At 32.6% G+C, this 23,201-nt stretch overlaps 1 protein-coding gene across 4 annotated transcripts; it reads right to left on the bottom strand.

Moving 5' to 3' along the window:
• Nucleotides 1-1,604: 1,604 nt before the first annotated feature.
• LOC129953409 (uncharacterized) lies at nt 1,605-13,015 on the bottom strand. 4 transcript variants are annotated; one of them, XM_056066600.1, is made up of 4 exons: nt 12,867-13,015; nt 9,396-9,600; nt 7,618-7,785; nt 1,605-4,841 (listed from the first exon to the last, which is right to left on the bottom strand). In XM_056066600.1, exons 2-4 carry the CDS (start codon nt 9,457-9,459, stop codon nt 4,585-4,587), a joined length of 489 nt encoding a protein of 162 aa, XP_055922575.1. In that variant the 5' UTR covers nt 9,460-9,600; nt 12,867-13,015; the 3' UTR covers nt 1,605-4,584. The 4 variants fall into 4 exon arrangements, with proteins under 4 accessions (XP_055922575.1, XP_055922578.1, XP_055922577.1 ...); XM_056066603.1 differs by having other exon boundaries at nt 12,878-12,995; XM_056066602.1 differs by lacking the exon at nt 12,867-13,015 and adding an exon at nt 9,866-9,884.
• Nucleotides 13,016-23,201: the final 10,186 nt, after the last annotated feature.

A 23,201-nucleotide genomic window follows, 5' to 3' on the forward strand; every position in this document is an offset into this window, starting at 1 on the left:
ACGAGAATATAATTCATTCTGATTAGCTTCATGCAAATACAAAATTAGTTCAGATTTTTCATCCAATGTAGTGTACAAATTCCGGCCTTAAAGGACACTGATCTTGACGCTGTGTTCTGTATTCACAGTGAATACATCAATCATTTACAAATGATAGCATTTATAGATTTTTTTTTTATGATTACTTGACTCGAAGCTCTCCTTAAAGTTGAAAAATGAAGAGGATTGTCGCAGATTAGAACAAAAATATAATTTAACTCTCTTGCTGTATTTTGTGTAAATAAATAAATACATACTACAAAAGGGTAAGTATTATGTTTTTATTAAAGCTATTTAAAGGCAAAAACATATTAAATTTGTCTTGTTTAAGAAAAAATTAAATAAAATTAAAATATTTTTGTTCTGGTCTATTACTTTTATTTTTATTTTTATTTGTTCCTTAAATTCAATCATCGAAATACAAAATATTATTGAAGTACCGGTAAAGAAAAACGAAAAGTAAGTTAATGTAATTTAACTATTTTATAATAAATTAATTATCGTTGTTGCTTAATCTTAAGGAATAAGTATACAGACATTTTTCAGACAAGAAATTATGCTCCAACAGATAAACAATTTAATTTTTTGAATAATACCAAATAGTTATCTGAATTTCTTACTTTATAATTTTATAATTGAAATACCTATTATATCTAAGGTAATAAAGAACTGAACAAAACACGATACAATTTTAACTTAAATCATAATTCAAAAAACTCCATTTATGTTTTTAATACTACTGGCGTCGCCGTGCAATCTATCAAGGTTGCATTACAAAAAAATGACTTTTTTTATTAAAATTCATTTAAAAAGAAATAAAAAATTAATGTTTGCTTGGAATTTTTTGTAATTATACTAAAGAAGATTAAAAATTGAATTTTATCTAATGGTAAAAGTGATTTATTATCACAAGACTTACGAATATCTGATGTCAAACTTTTAACACAATCTGGACAAATTTAAACCTTGAGTTTGAATTTTGACTTCAAATTGATAAATTTAAATCTTATTTTTCAATGGTTGTGTTTTTATTTTGACGTTTTTAACTTAATTTATTAAAACAAAATTTATCCTTTTAAAATAAAATTGAAATTGAATCTCAAAAACAAAACGTCTCGTCGAGTAGTTTCCTTGCTTTCTTAATTTTATGTATGATACTGTTTTAGTGTTAAAAAGCTTAATCTACTAAAAACGTTTATGCAATTTCCGTGTTCATATAATTTTAAAACGTTGTCTTCAAAATGATATTAATACCTTTTTTTATTTTGTCAACTTGGAATCCAATTTTATATCAACGATGGGGTCAAGTAGTGGAATCCCATTTTTAAGTGCTTAAATTAATTTTTGGGACAGTAGAGAAAAAGAGGAAGGTTGGTACACTCTTTACACAAGTTTTCTTCATAAAGGTTGAACTTATTTTGACACTCTCGTTTTGTGGACGTTCCCATCGAAAAGCATTTAAACCTTAGATTTTTATTTTCCAACTTCCTGATATGATATGGCAATTTTTCCATTTTAAGCTTATTATAGTTATGTTATTACATAGAAATAAAAAAATCGTAGGATAACAATTAACACGTGTTCTTTTTTTTATTATTATTTGAGTTTTGTTTGGATTTAACAACATATAATTTTGATTTACTTATTTCAATTAACATATACAGTTTAACAAACCCATTTATTTCACAACAATATATAAATATGTATGTATATAAATATGTAGTATTCATAACAATAACCAATTTGAATGTAGGTACACTGTTTGTTTCTCTTCTTCTTTATTTCTAAATAAAAATAAAATGTGTAACTTTAGTATAAAAGATTTTTAATATTTTTAACAACTTATGGCAGAGAAATGTTTTATTTTTTAATTTCAAATATTGACTCATTTTGCTTTTAGATTTTAGAAAGTAAAGGCTGGTGACATCAGTAACAGAATTGCCAAACAGTCAATCTTCGAGTTTTAATTATAAAACAAAACAGTTGTCGAAACATTGCAGGCATTACAATCTTTTACACACGCTTCACTTGCGTAGCCGATGCGTAACAAAAATTGTGATCGTTCGAAGTGAACAAATGGTGAGAGGGAGATATGTAGGTAGTAGTAAAATAGAAAGAGAGATAGTTACGTTCCGTATGCTACTGTAGCAAGGGAGAGCAGTGCCCGTTCACATTTTCTTTCTCTCTTTCTCTCATAGCCAGTGCATGGAATATACAAAAGTATTATATTCCTTAGCTAGTAGTTCGTTTGCGAATTTGCTCGTTACGCGAGCCGTGATTGCTTTCTTTCGAAACTTCATTTCATTCTTGAACAATTTTATGAGTTATTATTTATATAGAAAATAAATTGTAAATTTGTTTTGAAATTTTTATTGCAAAAAAATGATAAATAAATCGCAAGAAAATAACAACAAATAGGTACCTAAAGAAAGATAAAAAGTAGTCGTTGTTTTCTTGCGATTTGCTTAACTTATTAAGAACAAATTATCCAGGTTAAATTATGAATTTGATATATTTTCCAACTGATTTATAAATTAAGCCATAGTAATACTTTTTTATAACCAATATTCATATTCAATTAATGTTTTTCGAGTGGCTTTTTACTTTTGTATAGGAAATCTATTATACGAAAAACCAAGCCATAAAAATGTATCAGCATATATATGGTGTGAAATCTGGAGAGTAACTAATCAGGTGCCAATAGACCAAAGTAGGATAATTCTGCTACGATCTATACGAAAGAGATTTCTGAAAACTAAATATAAAAATATTTAACAATTCATGGATTTAAAAACATAAACTTTCATAAAACGTTTTATTTTTCTATTTTTAAACAGTCTAAGTTGCCAAACAAATCAACGAATTAAATTGCAGGCAAAATAGAGTAATAATCTAAATGTGGAAGACCGAATACTATTTTTATTTATAGGTACACGGGAGCTTTTGGCTTCAAAGCTTAAAACGCATAAGGTTTTACATAGAGTTTCCAGAATCAGAGCTAGCCAGAATTTATTTCATTATAAAAACTTTATTTTTTGGTGATTTTAATCGTTTTTCGCTGACTTTACTAAATCAACTGGCTGGAAAATTGTCTCTTGGCAGGTAAAGCTGTGTTTACACTTAAGCAATAGGCAATGACTTTTTCTCGCTGAATTGTTTCACAATTTGTATGTTATCACATTCTTAAGGTTTATTTTAAGAGTTGTCAAAAATGTACTAACCATTTTTCCTTGGAATTCTTTTTATTGGTTCTAAGCACTAAAAGCTAAACATAAACATTATTCTCTGCCTCATCCAACCATTTCTCTTTTCCTAATTTCTTTCTTATCCTAATTTAGTATTCTAAAAGACAATAGTAAAATAAAAATTCTGTGTTTTTTTTACAAATAACAATGTCACACACTAGGCGTCTCTTATTTTTAAATTAACTTTAAAATTTTATTTTTATTTTGTCCATTTTTTGTAAGTTTTTACTCATGTTTGTTATTTTTTTTAATTTTAATTTCTTAGGCGTTTTAGTTTCCATCGCTATCTACTTTTCAAGTGCCGCTCTCGTGAGATTTTTATTTTCATTTAATGTCTTTATTTTTTCAACTATTTATCTTCTAAGCAAAATATTATGATTAAAGAGAGCGCCATTTAATTCAAACTGCATTTGCTATAAATTATAGCAAAACAGTTTTTGTTTTTATTGTTTTACTTGTCTTAAACTTTTTTGTATCGATTTTTTTTTATTTCAATATTCATTCTAATTTTTCTTTTTTTTTTGTAATTATTTAAATTTTTAACTTTTCAATTAAACTGACTTTGTGTGCTGAATACAATTACTAGATTTTGTTGTGTATATTTTCGAATAATAAAAAGTTGACAAAGTGTAATGACTGGTGAGAATTTTTTTTGGGTTTAACATTAATTTAAGTTGTAATTGAATTTTTGTTTTTGCTATAGGTAAATAAGTTTGAAGGGATATTTTGTAAAATAGGAAAAACTAAAATAATAACACAAAATAAATTAATAATACTTAAAACAAAAGTGTATTAGTTATGTATACTTGGGGTTGACTACGTCGTCGCTTAAACAATTTCGAAGGGCTGTTTGCGAATTTTTCAAATATATTAAAATATATATTTATTCAATTTAAATTATTTTCATTTTAATTTTTTTTATTGTCAGTTATAGTACAAGAAATAAAATATACAAATTAAACAATCTACAACCAATTAGTTTCAATTTAAAAACTATAAGCACTTGATTATAAAACCTATATGAGAACAATATTTTTGTAATGTTAAGTATTTTAATTTTGTTGTTTCTAATTTTTTTTTAATTTTTAGTTCTTCTTTGAAGTTTGATATTTGATTTTTCTTTTTTGATATATATATATGTATGTATGTATATCTACGTTTTTATATCTATTAAGCAGTTTTCGTTCTTTGTTATTCAGTTTTTTGTTTTCTTATTTATTCAATCAATTTTAAATGTATGTATTTTTTAAGTTTATTGTAATTTCTTGAAGACTACCAAAATTACAAATTTTGAATGAATTTATGAAGAATTTTGAAAAAAATCAAAACGACACGTAACAACAGTTAATAAAGCTGTAATAAATATTAAGGGCAGTGGACGTAGCAGGGAGTATCTATTTAATTTTAAGAGCGATTCGGCATTGTTGCACAAATCGGTTGTACAAGCACAATAAATAGCTTGCACATCGTGAGTACCTAATCGTTTATTGCATTCGTGGTCATCACGATCATCTGGGATATATCCGCAACCACGAACAATACGAATTTTGCCATAGACTGCAAGAGAAAAAATATAAACATGAATATAAAATATAATGATATTAGATATGGTTTTTCTATAAAAAAAGAAGATATTTATGTGATATGTAAGATTGGAGAAAACTACCTCCCACCTTGAGCTTTTCTACTTTTAAACATTCCGAATCAAAACATTTCCAACTTATTATAATCGATGGTACACCGAGTTTCAAAAATAGACACATCAAATTATATTGGGACTTTAAAGAGCTTGTACAGAAAAAAAACTATTTAAATCGGTTGATTAGTCCTTAAGAGCTCTTATATTTCTTTTGGCGGTACCCCTCTAAAGCAATACGAAAATATGTGTATATATTGAAAGAAGCTAAATTAAGAAAAAAAATTTGAGCGAAGATTAAAAAAATATCTATCGGTTCCTTACTGAAAAAAAAACGAACTTTTGATTCTTAATAACAAACATTTTTATGGAAATTACTGTTATTCTTAGACTTAAGAAATGAGATCATTTATCAAAATGAGAAAAAGGGTCGGAGACAATGCGGAGCCCTGGGGCACACCATTTTTAAATTATGAATTATTACCATGGTTCAATTTCTTAGGAAACAGAAAAATTGATGGTCGATGTTTTTTTTTAGTTTTTACTCCTTCATTATTAATGTTTTCCTTAACCTTATGCACATATGATTTATATAACACATGATTTAGGAACTTAAATTTAAAACAGATTGACCGAGTTACTTTGAGAGACCCGTACAAGGCAAATTTGTGTAAAGTTTCATCAATATCCATTCAGTTGTTTGCATAAAAGAGTTAAAAACATCCTTTCTTAAAAACTCCCACTTTTATAGTATTATATGGCGTTTTTCTTTTTTAGTTCAGATCTGAACACTGAACAGAGTGTTAGCGAACAGAGTAGAGTATAGTAGAGTTCTGAGCAGAGTATGTTCAGAGCTTTCTGTTTTAATTATGAAACAACTTGAACACTAAACTGTCATGATTTGAAATGTCGTCTGTTTGAATGCATTAAAAATTTTCTTTAATCAAATTAATTAAAAAAAAAAACAGTCATAACGTTGGTCCATTTGACCGCTAATATAAATTTGATTCATAAAAATGGTATATGCAATTTCTTTTTTCTAAATTATCTTTCCTTTTGCTCTAGAGCGGCCAGACTCTTCCACCATTTTTATTGTTTTGACGATGATTGTTTTTAATTTTCCGCCTTTCAAATATCAAATTGTTTGTGTTCAGCATTTTACTCCGTTTACTCTGTTATTTTATTCTGAGCTCACAGAGCGCGCTCGGAACATGTTCAGAACTTAAAAAAAAACACGAATTAGAAAGCTCTGGATGGTCAGAGCTAAAAAAAGAAACAGAATTATTTTTTTGACAGTTCGAGCTCTGCTCTGATCTTTAAAAGAAAAACGCCAATATTAGAATAAGTAAGACTAATAGGATTAGCAGGAGAGTTTCAAAACATTTTTGGAGAGATGGGTTTGGTTAAATATCGTATTGATGAATAAATATTTGATACCAAATACACAACTTTTATTAGTTAGTGATCCAGTCTTGGGAGATGGGATTTTATATAAAACCAAAAACTATCATTCAAATAATTGTATACACATGTGGTGGATATAACAACACTGTTGTCGATGTACAGAAAGTTCGAGATTAAGAACAGGACTCTACCACCGGCATCCAGTACAGTAAAGCAACACCGACTCCTATTTTCTATAATTAAGTAAAAATAAAGAATTTAACTCAAAGCTTTTCTTTTATTTTTCGCACCACCAAACATAAATCACTTTAATGTCCTAATTTACTTGAGCTATACTCTATTTTTGAAAAAAATGTCAAAAAGTACAAATAGGCTCAGATCAGGCCTTTTAAATAAAACAGTTTATCATATGCTAGTTTCGAATTAGATCTTCCCTGTCGCCAAAATATAAAGCTAACAAATTTTAAACAACCTATTTTTAGGTTATGCTAAATGTTTAGCAATTTGCTAAGGGACTCTAAAATTTTAAACTTTTGCTAACTAGTAAATTGCTTATTGTCCTTTAAAAACAAAACAAGCACCCAAACATGTCTAAATAGTGACCGTTCTTGAAAATTAAGAAAGCAAATTCGCTTAAACGGACCTAATATGAAATTCCCAACTGTTGACCGGACCATTCCATCCACTGCTCTCATAAGAAAAATTTTACGGATGTCATATGGGTTTCGAAAATTGCTAAAAGTTAAAGTAGCGTTTCCGTGATTTTAACTTTCGCAAAATTGTTAAAAGAGTAAGATGTTGAAATCGTTTGAAATTAAGTTAATCGTCTTTTAAGCTAAATCGTCTAAAATTTTTCGTCAATGTATTTACGTTTACATAAACATAGGCGACCCAAGGGACTTAAATATGGAAGCGTTTTTTATGTATCTACATAATAACATTTAATATTTTCTATGGTTAGCAAAGAAAAGTTCCAAAATTGAAATTAATAAATCTGAAAATCAAATTCGTTGCTTTGGTCAAAATGTTTGGTCAAATTATTCAGTTGTAAATACATGAATGCAAATATAAATTAAGCTTTCAAAAACGTTCAATTGAACAAAATATGGATTCGCGCGCTGAACGAAGCGAACAAATTAAGATTGTTTCTATCTGTCTAATGGATCTTTCCGCTTAAGGTCTTTAAAGAAAGTATGAATAATTTTTTTGATAAGATCACCAAATATATGATTTTAAAATTATTATAAAATTCATCAACTCTATTACAATGGTAAATAGATTTTATTAACTTACTCTTTTGTGTTGTCTTTCGGCATAAAGATGGCTTGTATTTGTCTTTAAGATGTTCAAGAGGTTCTTGTTTGCTACAATTTACTTCACCTATGGAATATGGTTCGAATGGGTCTCCACAACGTGGATCATACTCGCTGTTGCAATCATAGCAAATTAGTGCAGTACATTCTGAAATTGAAATACAAAAAGATTTTTTTTTCTTAAATACATGAATATAAAAACCACAAAGAAAAAAAAAATAAAAACGTCATTAGATTTCAATGCAATTTGTATTTTGAATTTTTTCTTTCCATGTTTACGACCAAAAAAAGCGCACTCGCTATCTAAAATTGGCTATCTTTGGTTGCAACTAATAATCCCAAAATAGCTGCCAACTAATTACTGTGAAGACCATTTTCATACATTAAAATAAATGCCTTCTTATATGCATTTAATATTCAGGGTGATGCTCCTGAACGAGTAAAAGGTTAAGGTTGATGTTAAATAAAAACTAATATTTTAAGCATGCCAAAAATAATATTCGAAAATTATTTTGTGTGTCCAACATTTACGTATGCCTATACAGTAGTATAGTCGCAAATAAAAAATAATTAAAGATAGAGGAATTTTAAAATTGTTTCGACTTTATGAGCTGAGCGTTTGTTATAAAATTTAACAAACTCTTATAATATTTACTGTGTTTTTATAATCTCAGTCAACTTAACAGCAGACTTGTAAAAAATGCAATCTTTTGTGAATTTTATTTTTTATTCCTTTAATTTTCCTTGAGACATGAGGCTTCAAATTTTGTTACCAAATTTTCCTCCAACCACTCGACTGTAATTATTTTTCTTGTCTTGTCGGTCTTTCTTTGTATATTAAAGACTGCAAAGACTATAATTTCATTTAAAATCATCAAATGAATCCAAGGAATCTTAAATGATTAAAATCAATTGATTGCAGTCAAACTATTGTAATCTCTTTCCGTTTCCAGTCTCAAAGACAATTCAATGAATGCAATCTTAAATTAAGATTCAATTAAGCTTTAAAAAATATTTGATTAACTGTTGTGGTAAGGATGTGCCCTCAATACATCTAACTACTTTTGAAAGAAAATAGTCTTTTATAAATTAAATACTAAAGGATTTTTGAATTTAGTTGCCATGTAATTATATAAAATTTGACGTTTGCTTTTTATTAGCTTGCAAGGGTAGGTATAAACGTCAAAAAAGTGTCAAAAGCTTCACTAAACTAAAGAACTCTAACCTAACATAATTAAAGCATTCGTGGAAAATAGGACTTAGGTGTATTTTCGTTACACAATATAATGATTATTGTATGAAGAACAATAGTTACGTAAAAGTAAAAGTTTTTTTTTGTAACTAATGGTTACCTCCACTCCATATAAGGAAAACCATACCTATCACGTATAAATTATGCGAAACCGAATTCCATTTAAGCTACTTTTAGGTATCGATTTGTGCTAAATAATTTTTGTATTTTAAGCAAAAACAAGCTGCAGGCATCTAAAACAAATCCATTATAATGTAAATACGCAAAACAATTTAAAAAAAATATGTGTAAAGCTTCTTCTTCTTTGACAGAGCGTTAATTACACACAAACACACAAAGATACAAATTTTATATTTTTTAAGTTACGTAAAAAACGAACATCGATTTAATTGAAATCAATTAACTCATTTAAAAATCATTGAACAATATCTTATGCACTAATTTAGGAAATTAAGAAACAAAATAACTTTAAATTTAATATTAAAATAATTTACGATATTACATACCTTGTAATTGAAGGCAGAAAACAATCCCAAGTAAGATGAGAATTTTTTGAACAGTAGGTGACATGGCTTAAAAGTTGTTGTTTCTATTTATTTATTTATTTATTAAAGTTCAGATTTTAGTTTTTCACCACTTAGTTTAAGTTTTTTTCTGTAGAATCACTGTTGTTTTTAGTTCTTCAATTTAATTTAAAATCACTTAAATAAACTTCAAATGAAAATAAGAAAAAATGTTTTAAATTATTACATAATATTAAAAAGTTTTATGATTTAATCTATTTATTTAAAGTTTTAAAAGGAAACTTTATTTTATTTTATTTTATTTTTTGTTATGTAGTTTCACTTCTTTTTTTAACGTTTGTCTTTTTTAGTTTTATGAATAAAATGTTTAGTTTTAACTTAATTTAAATTTGGAATTAAACTATCGGAAGTAGGAAGTTTGTTTTTTTAAACAAATAACTTTTTCATAACACCTTATTTTTCTTATTAATGTTTACGTAAGCCCTCATTCCCAAAACGAAGCACGTCGTCGTCGTCCTTTCGACAATTGAACACACCACTAGTTTAGCTAACAAAGATATATTTGACAATTTTAGTTAAAAATCGAAGGCAAACAACAACAAACGACAACGACATAAAACTCAACTCAAAAGGGGAACACCATGCAGCACATTTTAAGATAGTGTTGAACTTGCGCACTTATGAGGAGCTTCGGTTCTTTTGAAAGCTATTGCACATACTATAATAAGGGATGTGGGAAAAGAAAAGAGAAAAGCATACCGTTCTCTGGCTTCTCAGAAAAATGACAAATGTGGTGACCCTTTTTTGGTTTGATTTGGTTACGGTTTATGGATCACCCGCACTGCGAGAAAATGAGAGAGTGACCTTATGGTAGGTATGGTATCTTTTTTCCAAGGACTCACCAGTTAAAAGGTCACCCAATTTTACCTTTGACACTTACCTATTAGATGTCGATTGGCACACAAAAACGGAAGATGAATGTGAGCTTTTCAATTGTTTTCTTTAACTTAATTGGCTTTATTTTTGTGGAGGTAAAATAAGTTTAAACATAAAAAAATTATACTGATTGGCAGAAAAAGAAACAAACCGGTCATGTTTAGATTTTCCTAGAGGGCTTAGAGTTTCCGCCATAAATAAAATACTCTGAAGATTATTAACATAGTTAGAGCCTACAAGTACGTAGATATAAGGGTTTTATATATATATGCTTTATGGTCAAGCTATTATGTCATACAAATATGAACGATTTTATATGTGAAAGAACTCATGAATCCTATGTATGCCGAAATAATAGTTTTACGTACTTATGGAAAGTATCTTTATTCATGCGTTCAACATTTGTTTAAAATAAAAATAGTAAAATTGCATACTTATTTCTTTTTTAGAAATAATATATATGAAAATGTCAAACTTAGGATTTCTTAAATTTTTGAAATTTGAAATTTACAAATTCACAAAAAAGTTGCCGTCTAAGGCCCAACGTTGGGCGCCACAGCTTTTAGTAGCCCTAAACACTTGTGATCTACTCCAACAACTTTGGTCATTTTACACTTTGTGTGATCATAACTAGTTTAAGTTGATTATTCCGAATTTCGCGCCTTTTCAAAAACCTCACATAAGAACGTTTTTGTACGTGACTTATAGCTTACAGAAAAAAATGCAAAAATACAATAAAACGGGTGTCAACGATGTTTTTTCTTTTGAATTTGGGACTTACAGAAAAAAACACTGATATATTTTAAACTTAAAGATTATATCGGAAATAAAGGAGATGAAATATTTGAAATCCATGAGAGTTTATTAACAAAGGTGGTATCGGAAGAATGGTGAGTATTAGTACATGGAACTGGTTTAGTTTTTTTTGGGATTTAAAGAAATTTGATTTTAAAGTTGGAAACAAAGATACTGATTTAAATGAGAAGATTATTTAAAGGAAACAGGTGTAATTTTTGTTTGACAATGACTATATGCACAAACCTTTACGAGCTTGGTAAGCTTTTTCAAAAGAACACGCAAAATTGATTTGACCTATAATAACTATAGGGAAACATTCAATCGTTAAGAGTTGATATACATAGTTTGAATTTTGAGGACTTAACCTCTTTCAATCAAGTAAGACTTATGTAAATATGATTATACTTGTATTTTGAGTATTAACCAAGCTGTTACCAATTCGAAAAACAATACTGCCGCGGCATATCGTAAAATCACAATCTTAACCGACTTATGACACGAACACCCTTTTTGTGTTCTATTTTTTCCACCTTATTACTTTTAACAAATCAACGAAAATAAGGATAGATAGCCTGATAATATTTGTCTTGAAATCGAAGTAGATGGAATAATCCATCAACATTTATCAGCCAATTTATCGGGAATCTAAGACAATGTTATAAGGTCACTGTGGGTATTTCTGAATAAAAGCGATTATTCGAGTACTTTAAAAGTCTTTGAAAGTCCATGTATGATAGAAAAAATTTAAAAAATCTAATTTTTAACAAAACCTGGTAAAAACGGTCAGTTTCGTTAAAAGAAAAAGTTGTCAATATTTAACTTCTCTTTAAGTAAAGCTACTCAAACAAAGAAATTTAACATTATGCAACCACTTCCACAAGCTTTAAATAAAAAAGGAGTAAATAGACCCTTGGAAGCAAAAAATGTTATTTTCTAAAAGCGAAATTCTTTATTCAATTCTTATTAAAGTGGAATGAGATCATATTTTGTGAAAAAAATTGCATTATGACTTTATAAACTGCTCTTTTTTTAAAAGGAAAGTTAAAACCTCTCGCAGTTCTTGGTTTAAAACTTTTGACACACAAGAAAATAACTAAGGAAAAAACCATGTGATGTAACTGCGTGTAACTAAGGATGCAAAAGAAGGCAAAAGGTCTATGGAGGAGGAATTGAGGGCACTTTATTTGTTGACCCGGAATGATTGTAACAAATTTTCAAGAGCTTATCCTACTTCTGAGCTTCTGTGAAGGAAATCTAGGCATTGGATTTTTATTTATTTTCTTTTCATTGAAAAAGTTAAATCCTTTTCCAGAAATGGAAACAATCTTATTACCGAATCCTATTAGCGTTTTTTTCTTCGATATTTATTGTTAGGATATTTCCCGTTTTTGAAAATGTTTAGTATAAAGCAACCACTAGACGAATACCATCTATTGGATGATTCATAAAATACTTATTCTGAAGGTTCTTATACTTCCAATCAAAAAAAATAACATTTAATGTGAATATTTTTCTTTTTTTTAAGTTAGAACAGACTTTTTGAACAGAAACTATTCAGCAGATATATATTTCTAATTCACCGTAAAATGATTACGTTCATCATTAGAATTAAATTAAAAGTAAACATTTAACGTTTCAAGTTTGATAGGTATATATCTTAATAGTTTTTTCTTTTTATTTTTTAATATAACTTTTAGTTAAAAATCATAATACACGCACTCTTTGTTTACATTAATTTTGAAAATAAAATTGAAAATGTTTATAAGATTTCTTCGCTAAATATTTTTATATTTTGAAAATATCGTTGAGATTCGTTCAAATAACAGTACACACAATTCAACACTTAAACCCAAACTGAATAAGAAGGAAGCATATTATTTGGAAGGTCTTTTCGTTTTCGCCAATATTCAAGTTATCCATTTTCCAACAAATACACGCTACGGTCGGTATCTAATATAGGTGTACCTGTGTATGTGTGTATTTATGCTTTTGTTAAGCTCTCATAAATCTGTAGATACGTTTTTCTTTTTCATGCTTTATTTTAAGCTCAATAGATATTGCTTTTTCCATCCGGTGCTACTTAGTAATATGTATTTTTATTTATTTTTTCATTGACACTATTAAATATATATTTATATTTTGTTTACAATTATAAACTTAAATCTTTCTTTCTATTGCTGGTAGTCTCGGTCTGGTCCAGTATACTTTGGAGGGTAGTTTTAGTTTTGTTTTTGTATGAACAGGGAGTATTTGGGGTTAGAAAAGCTTTAGAGAACAGTTATGAGCGTAATAATGTTTTTTTTTTTTTTTTTAAATTAATAGGTAAGTATATAGAAGTGTTTTTGATATGTGTACTTTAATAGAAGGGTCGGAACTATTCTAAGGTACGTTCTTAAAAAAGAACAAAGAACTAGAGGGCTACCATTCTCAGTCATTGGTTGGAATGTTTTATGGGGGGGCCTATACTTTTATATCAAATCAAAATGGCTAATTTCACTTTGTTTCCGAAAAATATTAAAAAGTAAACCTAGATCAGTAGCATGACTATCCTTTTAACTATCTATCATAATTGAATTGAATCAATATAGCTTCGCATAATTTCAAAAAAATCCTTAAGGTAAGTTATCATTCAAAATATCTACCTACGTGATTTCTAAAAACAACAAGGCTTAGGTATAGGAACCAATAATGACTCGGATTGTTTCCTTGAGTCGGGCGCACAAGAAGTAGCATGTAGCTCCGACCCATTCCAAGTCAGTTTCGTTTTGCGGATTTCTAATTTTCTAGGGGTCCAAATAGATGCATTATATAGGATTAAGATCTTTTGAAGAATTAGATTTTCAAACACTTTAAAATTAAAATTAACTTGAAACAATTTTAAATAATCCAATTACTTTGTTCTGATTCAGATGCCTCTACTGTAGCAAGTTTTTTACCTTATCCTCTTTCCTTCCGTTCTATGCTCCCATAAAAGAAATCCACTAAAGTAGTAAATTAGGTAAGCTTTTTCTTTTCTTAGGTTGTGTTACACTCATACACACAAATATATAATTTTGAGGATATTAAAGCTCTTTCGTAGTGACGGACGACTGTAGCGCAGCGCAGCAGCGGCGGCGCGGCGCGGAGCAGCAGAGTCGCTCGTCTTGATTATTGTTTTATTTTTTATCATTTGTATTTTCTGCAAAGGAATTCATGTTGAGGGGTTGTTGGCTAAAGATGTATATGTATACGTGACACGTGTATCCCTTCATGCGCATATTATAACCTTAATGCATGCTGTTTGTCCGTCGAACGTATGCTGCTGTGGAGCTGATGACGAAGGGCATTTTATTGTCAATTGGTTTGTCGGGTCGCGGGTGGGATAAATGGAATCTGACGTCACCAAGTTTTATTTCCTTGCATAACGGTGTTCTTCACAATCGCAACCCCATTTCCCAAACAAGCATACATAGGTATGTAGTGTAGGTATCTCGTGAGAAATAAGAATATATAGGATTGCAAATTTCCAATTTTTGTGAGGGGTGGAAATAGACAGAGTAAGTGCAGAATTCACTGAAGATAGCCCAACATACCTATTTGGTAAATAAATATGCACTTAAGCACACACAACATGTATATACGTATAAGAATACAGGAAAGAACATAGTACCTACTAACATAAGCCGTGTTAGCTTCTCGAATAGCTTTTGTGTTTTATAAGGGTGAGAATTTGTTAACATTTTTTTTTCATACCAAACAACTTTGCTGACCAAAGAAGTTGCTAATACCTACCACAATACCCTTGTGAATCGTTTTTATGTATTAAGTTGTATTCTATACCCTACTACCCATCCTATCAGCTAAATTAGCAGCAAACGGGGTAGCGTTGAGGCGAATGGGAGCATTGACACAAATTTATATTGATTTTGATTTCTGATTTTAGTGCTTTTATTTCTCTGTCTCCAAAATAAAAAAAAGACTAGATAACAGTTTTGACATAATCTGGTTATTTTGGATGTGGTGCATTTGACATTAATATAGCTATCTGCCTAATTATAAATTATTGCATTTTATTTCTTACTCGTATTACATAAGTGCCGAAATAGTTAAACATACATCCTTTTGATCTAGGACGTAACTGCATAATAGCTACTATTTAAGCTAACAACATATCATGGAAAAGCTATATTATATGATAATAACGGCTTATATGCTGTCAAACTATTCAATTAAAAATTTCAGGAGTAGGTATATAAGAGGATAACTGTTTTAGTGGTGGATAAAATAGTTAAAACAATTTTGAAGTAATTTTAGCATTGCGTAATAGAGACATATCCATAAATGAGAAAAATTATGTTACTCTTTTTCACGGAAATGGTAAAAGAGGTTGGAATGCAACACGCACTGACCTCCTTCTGTTGATTTTTATAAAAACTCAATAACTTTTTAATAACAACATTTTGTATAAGATAGAAAAAAGTTTTATTTTTGTTCTCACAATACTTTTTAGTCGAAAACCATTTCTTATCAGTCTTTTTGTTGTTTTTCTTGGCTTTCCTGTTTTGTAAAAAAAAAATTAGATACAATATAGAAACAATATTTTGCATATGATTTTGATGTCAAAACATATTTTTGTTAACGAGATTTTTAGTTTTATGAAGGTTCTTTAAAAAATAACTAAATAAATTAAGTGGCGTAACAGTCCGTTGAGAACTAGGACCTAATGACTTAATATTCTCCACCATTCCTGTGTGCGAGTAATTTTGACAGGAATGAAGGGGACCTACAGTTTTAGGCTGAATTCGAACGGCTAATTTGAGAAAGCACTTTTCATGACAAGAATTACTCTTGGAGAATTTGTTAATTCCTCGCAAGAGGCAGTATCCGTGAAAAAAGTTAGGTGGCACAGGCAGTACTTCTACGCAAGACCTCTAGCATGACAGTCCAACGCACTTTTTTTTTAAATTTATTTTTATTAATTCTATCTCAAAGCTATCTTAAAGCTAGACAAAAATTCATAAAACTAGCCTAATTAACCATAACTTACAACTAACTAACTGTTCCCATACGGACACTCTAAGTTAAACGATACCACTTAATACTAATGCCTTTCGGCCCTTAGATTTATTTTAGTTCATTTGAATTTTATTTATTTTGTATTTAATAGAAAATTTAAAAAAAAACTAATACCAATATCTTTTTTTTTTATTTTTTACTTAAAATTAGGTCCTTAAAATAAAACTTAAACTAACTACCTATTCTCCCTATAAACTACTTAAAACTAGAACAACCACAGCAGCAAATACATATAGGTTTATTGTTTTCATTTTTCATTTTGTTTTTTTCATTTTCTTCTTTCTTATGTGTTTTTTTTTTTATTATGTTTTTGTGCCACCATGCCTCTAATACTTAAAACTAAACCCTAAAACTATAAAACAAGTATGAAAGCCGGCCAAGGCTTAAAACCTCATCCCTACTACCCACTATCAAGTGCCGATTGAAGCCACCAAAACTGGTTCTTCTGCTTCATCCTATCAGTTAGGGCTCAGCCCTACTGAACCAAAGGAGCTCAGCTTCGCCTTGTGCCATGACGTCCCGATTGTACAGGAGTCGCCTATCCACAGTTCGTCGTCTTACGTGGTAGATTAGCGGAACTGCCAATCTATCCTGTATCAGGACCGCATCTATATAAAAATAGGAATGCTTCTAGTGGAATGAAGCCTCTCAAGCGTGCACTCTCAAGATACTTGTCGTTGTCGTTCGGATAGAACGCCCCGACAATTAAATTGTTGTTCAAATACATAGCTCTTGCAATGTGATCTCGAACGAGTTTTATCACTAAATTGTCAATTCTGTTGATTCGTGGCCCGTTGTATATGACCTTGTTGAAATAGTAATGCACGAAAGAAGATTCGGCTGTTCGATATAAACCGGTACAGCGTCGTAAACACTGCCCCTCGAACACCCGAAACTACTCCATCTGGGAAGGGTCAACGTTGAACCACACGGGACAGTCATAAACGATCATTGGTCGTATGAGGGCCATGTAGCAAATTACCTTCACTCTGGGGTCAAGCCGATTACTGTAAAATAGCCGTTTAGTCAAAGACAGGCTCCTCTGGCTCTGGTCAAAGCAAGATTTATATATCTGTCGAAATATAAAGACTTATCTAACCAGATACCGAGGTACTTCACTACACTTTTGCTCGTTAATCGCTGTCCGTCAAGATCAACGATGACCATCTTGCGCCAATTCTTGTACGTATCACTCGTGAGCCTAGCCAACGAAGTCCGGAACAGAATTGTCTCCGGCTTCTGGACATTTATTTTCAGTTTCCAGTCGTCCCAATATCGCTGAAACTTATCGAAATCATAAAGTATATACAACAATGGTTTGCTTATGCCAAGCCTGCTCAGTTTTAGGTAAAGACCTTCTAACCCTTTGTGTCAAAGACCTTTTCCAAATCAACCAAAACAGCACCTGTACATTGTTGTTTTGATATATTCCATTGGATATCAGAAGCTTGTTTAGACGCAGTATGAATTGTGTCATGACCCGACATGCACCCGAACTGTTTTTCCGGAATTATTTTGTTGTCCGCAGCACACTTAGTCAGAGCCCTATTGATGATCTTTTCGAAAACTTTGTTGATGCTCGGAAGAAACTTATCGACCAAAGATTTGAAGGGTTGGAATTGTCCTTTCCCTTTTTCGGGAGAGGGTAAACCACAATGGTCTGCCGATGCACTGGATAATATGCATTTTTCAGTGCATTATTGAAGAGTGTGGTATAAATGCCATTGGCCTCCATCGGTAAATGTCTTAGTACAACGTTGCTGACCTTTTGTTTTTTATTGAATTAAAGATGAACTGAAAATCAACCATCGTCATTAACAAGGGACTTGGCCCCGTTCGGTTGGCCATTATGGCATTCGCAAATGAATTGTTACTAAACCGCATGGAACCGCGGTTCTCAGATCGCTATTGTGTCATATCATTTTGAAGGTAAAAGTGATTGAGTAGGGCTCTGTTTTCTAGGTCGTGGATGGGCGAATGCTTATATTCACCTTGTACACTTGTTCCGGACGCCAGCTCTAGAACGCACACAAATATCAACGTACTCGTATGCTTATTCATTTTACACAAGTAAGCTGCATAAGCCATGATACCTTAAACCCGTAATGGTGGAGAGGAATGCAATTTAAAGTGTTCAAATATAGATTAATTTTAAAATATGTTTAAACTTGGAGGTTACAGCATAATACTTAAGGTTTACTTTTCTTGGGAGACCGTAAGTCCAATTTTTGTTTTAGATGGAATAATTTGGAAAAAGTCGTATAAGTTGATATTAATTATCAATTAATTTGGGTGGCGCAACAGTCCGTTGGAAGCTAGGACCTAGTAACTTACAACTCTCAACCATTCCTGCGAGTTCTGTTGTCAGGGATGGAGGGGACCTACAGTTTTAAGCCGAATCCAAATGGGTAATTTGAGAAAACACTGACAAGAATAACTCTTGGAGAATTTGTCAAATCCTTGCAAGAGGCAGTACCAGTGAAAAAAACTTTGGATGCATAGGCAGGGATCGAACCCCAGACCTCTGGGATGACAGTCCAATGCACTTTTTTTTTTTTTTTTTTTTTAAATTCATTTTTATTAATTCATTCTTAAACCTATCTTAAAGCTAGACAAAAATTCATAAAACTAGCCTAATTATCCATAACTTACAACTAACTTAATGGTCCCATACGGACACTCTAAGTTAAACTATAACACTTAAAACTAATGCCTTTCGGCCCTAAGATCTATTTTACTTCATTTTAATTTTATTTATTTTGTATTTATTAGAAAATTATGAGAAAAAACTAATAACAAGGTCCTTTTTTTATTTTTACTTAAAAAACTACTTAAAATTAGGTCCTTAAATAAAACTTAAAGTTAACTTAAACTACCTATTCTACCTATAAACTACTTAAAACTAGAACAACCACAGCAGCAAATCTAACGTGTTTTGTTTTTATATTTTACTGTTTTTTTTGTATGTTTTTTTTTTTTGTTTCTTTGTTTTTTTTTTTTTTTTCTTTGATTTTTTTTTGTTTTTAATTTTTTTTTTTTTGTTTTTTTTTTTTAATTAATTTTTTTTTGTATTTTTTTTTTGTGCCACCATGCCTATTCTACTTAAAACTAAACCCTAAAACTATAAAACAAGTATGTAAGCCGGCCAAGGCTTAAAACCCCATCCCGACTACCCACTATCAAGTGCCGATTGAAGCCACCAAAACTGGTTCTCCTGCTTCACCCTATCAGTTCGGTCCCGTTCGGACACAGCCCTACTGAACCGAAGGAGCTCTGCTCCACCTTGTGCCATGACGTCCCGATTGTACAGGAGTCGCCTATCCACGGTTCTTCGTCTGACGTGGTAGATTAACGGAACTGCCAATCTATCCTGTATCAGACCGCATTTGTCTAAAAAGAGGAATGCCTCTGGTGGAATGAACCCGCTCAAGCGTGCACTTTCAAAATACTCGTCGTTCGGATAGAACGCCCCGAAAATTAAATTGTTGGTCGAAGACATAGCTCTTGCAATGTGACCTCGAACGAGTTTTATCACGAAATTGTCAATTCTGTTGATTCGAGCCCCGTTGTATAGGACCTCGTTGGAATAGTAATGCACATAAGAAGATTCGGCTGTTCGATATAAGCCTGTACAGCGTCGTAAACACTGCCGTTCGAACACCCGAAACTTCTCCATCTGGGAAGGGGCAACGTTGAACCACACAGGACAACCATAAACGATCATTGGCCGTATGAGGGCCATGTAGCAAATTACCTTCACTCTGGGGTCAAGCCGACTGCTAAAAAACAGTCGTTTCGTCAGAGCGAAGGCTCCTCTGGCCCTGGTCAGAGCAGCATTTATATGTCTGTCGAAATATAAATACTGATCTAACCAGATACCGAGGTACTTCACTACACTTTTGCTCGCCAATGGCTGCCCGTGAAGATCAACGATGACCATCTTGCGCCAATTCTTACACGTATCCCTCGTGGCCCTAGCCAACGGAGTCCGGAACAGAATTGTCTCTGACTTCTGGACATTTATTTTCAGTTTCCAGTCGTCGCAATATCGCTGAATCTTGTCGAAATCACGCTGCAAGAGAATTCTAATAACCTCAACCTTTCGGGCCGTTCTGTACGCAATTAGATCGTCGGCGTACGCAATTGCCTTTGTAAGACTACCTATCAGATCGCTGGTGTAAATGCTGAAGAGAATCGGCGAATTCACCGCTCCCTGTTGAAGACCATTTTTAATTGAGAATGTTGTGGTAGAAGTTACATTGCCACTTTTGACAACAAACTTTCTACCGTTAAGCATATCATAAAGTATATACAACAATGGCTTGCTTATGCCAAGCCTGTTCAGTTTTAGGTAAAGGCCCTCTAACCATACGGTGTCAAAGGCCTTTTCCAAATCAACCAGAACAGCACCTGTGCATTGTTGTTTTGATTTATTCCATTGGATATCAGAAACGAGTTTAGACGCAGCATGAATTGTGTCATGACCCGCCTTGAACCCGAACTGTTTATCCGGAATTATTTTGTTGTCCGCAGCCCACTTAGTCAGAGCCTTATTAATGATCTTTTCGAAAACTTTACTGATACTCGAAAGAAGACTTATCGACCGAAGATTTGACGGGTTGGAGTTGTCCTTTCCCTTTTTCGGGAGAGGATGAACCACAGCGGTCTTCCAATGCACTGGATAATATGCATTATTCAGTGCATTATTGAAGAGCGTGGTGTAAATGTCAATTGCTTCCATCGGTAAATGTCTAAGTACAACGTTGGATATACCATCGACACCTGCTGACTTTTTGTTTTTTATTGAATTAAAGATGAGCTGAAGCTCAACCTTCGTCACTAACAAGGGACTTGGTCCCGTTTGCTCGGCGATTATGGCATTTGCCAAGGAATCGTCATTGAACCGCATGAAACCGCGGTTCTCAGATCGCCATTGTGTCATATCATTTCGAAGGTAAAAGTGATTAAGTAGGGCTCTGTTTTCCAGGTCGTGGTTGGGGCGAATGCTAACATTCACCTTGTACACTTGCTGGAAAGCAGCTCCCACCGCCTCCACTTTTTCCTTCGGATCTTCAATTATGTAAAAGTCATCGTCAAAGATGGCTTCCTCTGGATCTATTTGCGCTGTCCTGAGTACGTCTCTGTTCTCTTCGGTTCTTTGGAGTTTAAGACACGGAAGGTCATTGTCGTTTTTTTTTCTGAATATCTTATTGATTTTGGGGAACATACCAGGGTCACTCGAATTAACTGACCGGATCTTGCGGTCCCAGTACTTGTTAATTGATAACCTGTAGTTCTCCTTAATCAACAGATTGACATTTTTTATTGACGATTTCAGTGTCCTAACCTCCAAGTCGCGTGGGTCTGTAAGTCGTCTGTACAAGTTTTTGAGTCTTGTCAGTAAGCCACTCTTGTGCCTACGTAGTGCGTCAATTGTCGCGTTTCTGTAAGCGTCCATTTGGTCCCGTTCTTTGTACTTTGGGATTGTCCGTTCCATCGTTCGTTTTATTGTTTCGTCCATCTGTTGTAAATGTTGGTCAATTTCTGTATTTGTCAGGTTTCTGTTGTTTGGTGGGGCTATGTCACTCGAACGAAGTTCTCTCGCTAAGGCGTTGGTGAAACGAGGCCAACGCATCTTACTGTAATTGTAAGAGTGCGTTGCAACGTATTCCTCCAACTCCACGCGTTCGTTCGGAATCTGCATTACAGCAGCCAGTCCGCAGTGATCACTGTCGTACTCGACTGTCTGTAAGCAGTTTCGCGGGTGATTACCCACTTTGTCTGTAACTGTCAGTCTGGTGTCGTACAGCAAAAGGTCCAGAAAGGAGCCGCTTCTTGGATACGATGGCCTTTCAGTAGCCAGCAGGTCGACGCCATATTCAACGCTGTAAAGATTCATCAAATTAAAAAGATGATTACCTCTGGGATTACTATGTTGATTTCCCCAATCTTCATGTTTTGCGTTCAAATCACCGGCCAAGATGAAATAGTTTTCTTCCAAGCTCAGTTTCAGTTCCCTAAAAAGAATCTCGAGTTCTGAAGCAAAGTAAGTAACCTGCGGAGCTCCAGCCGCATAAGCCGCAATCATATACATCCGCTTCCCTTGAGTGAGAGGGATGCATACAACGCAAACTTCTAGCGTCTTGAGCTTTCGCAATTCATTGTTGTATATGACTTTATAATTAATGCCTTTTCGTATAAAGAGAGCGACACCACCCCCTTGAGTGGAGTCGGGCCGGTCTCTTCTTACGATATTGTAATTTTTATGAGTCAATTTGTGTTTGTGGTTTAGCTTAGTTTCGCTAGCCATAAACACATCGGGACTGTAGTCTTTCAACAATTGGAACATATTGGCTCTTCGTTCAATCCTAATCAGTGAATTTACATTCACAGCTAGGACTTTTAGGCGCGTCTCCGGCAGCGCGCCCATTATGGTCTAAATTGCGCCAGGCCAGGCAACAAAGAGTAGAGATGATCTACCCTTTTGCCTTGCTCCTTTATCTGACTTTGCAGTCCTGTTAGTTGACCTTGAATGCTCAACAACAAGGCTACAATGTCAGGCTGCACCTCTGGTGCCTTAGGCACAGGGGCCTTTGGGGCAACCGTTGGTGGAGCCTGTCTCGTGTTTCCACTCCCTGACACCATTTGGGCGTAAGAGAATTTGGGATCCACGAATTTTTGTGTTGGAGCCTGTCGAACTGTTCGACTTCTTTCGGCTTTTTGACTGGCCTGTTTTTGTTTAATTTCTTGGACCTTAGGGCAACCCCTATAACTAGCCGGGTGCCCTTGGTTTCCACAAAGGACACACTTGAGCAGGGTCAAATCCTCAACCCGCTCATTCCCCAGCTTGCACTCTCCTTCTTTGTGGGTTTCTCCGCACCTCACACAACGCAACTGCATATTGCAGTTAGCATTGGCATGGCCAAACCTCTGGCACTTCGTACATTGTAGAATGTCGTCGTGCCTTTTTAATGTCTCCCAGCGTACAGCTTGATTGTC

Source organism: Eupeodes corollae, chromosome X (assembly GCF_945859685.1).
Source record: "Eupeodes corollae chromosome X, idEupCoro1.1, whole genome shotgun sequence".
In the NCBI taxonomy this organism is placed as follows: domain Eukaryota; kingdom Metazoa; phylum Arthropoda; class Insecta; order Diptera; family Syrphidae; genus Eupeodes; species Eupeodes corollae.

What these genes read in the sequence shown, in the direction of transcription:
- LOC129953409 (XM_056066600.1), bottom strand. Translation starts at nt 9,459, where the DNA reads ATGTCACCTACTGTTCAAAAAATTCTCATCTTACTTGGGATTGTTTTC. An exon ending in TTTCTGCCTTCAATTACAAG is followed by an intron (nt 7,786 to 9,395) that starts GTATGTAATATC and finishes TTTCAATTTCAG; the next exon opens with AATGTACTGCACTAATTTGC. An exon ending in CCGAAAGACAACACAAAAGA is followed by an intron (nt 4,842 to 7,617) that starts GTAAGTTAATAA and finishes TTTCTCTTGCAG; the next exon opens with TCTATGGCAAAATTCGTATT.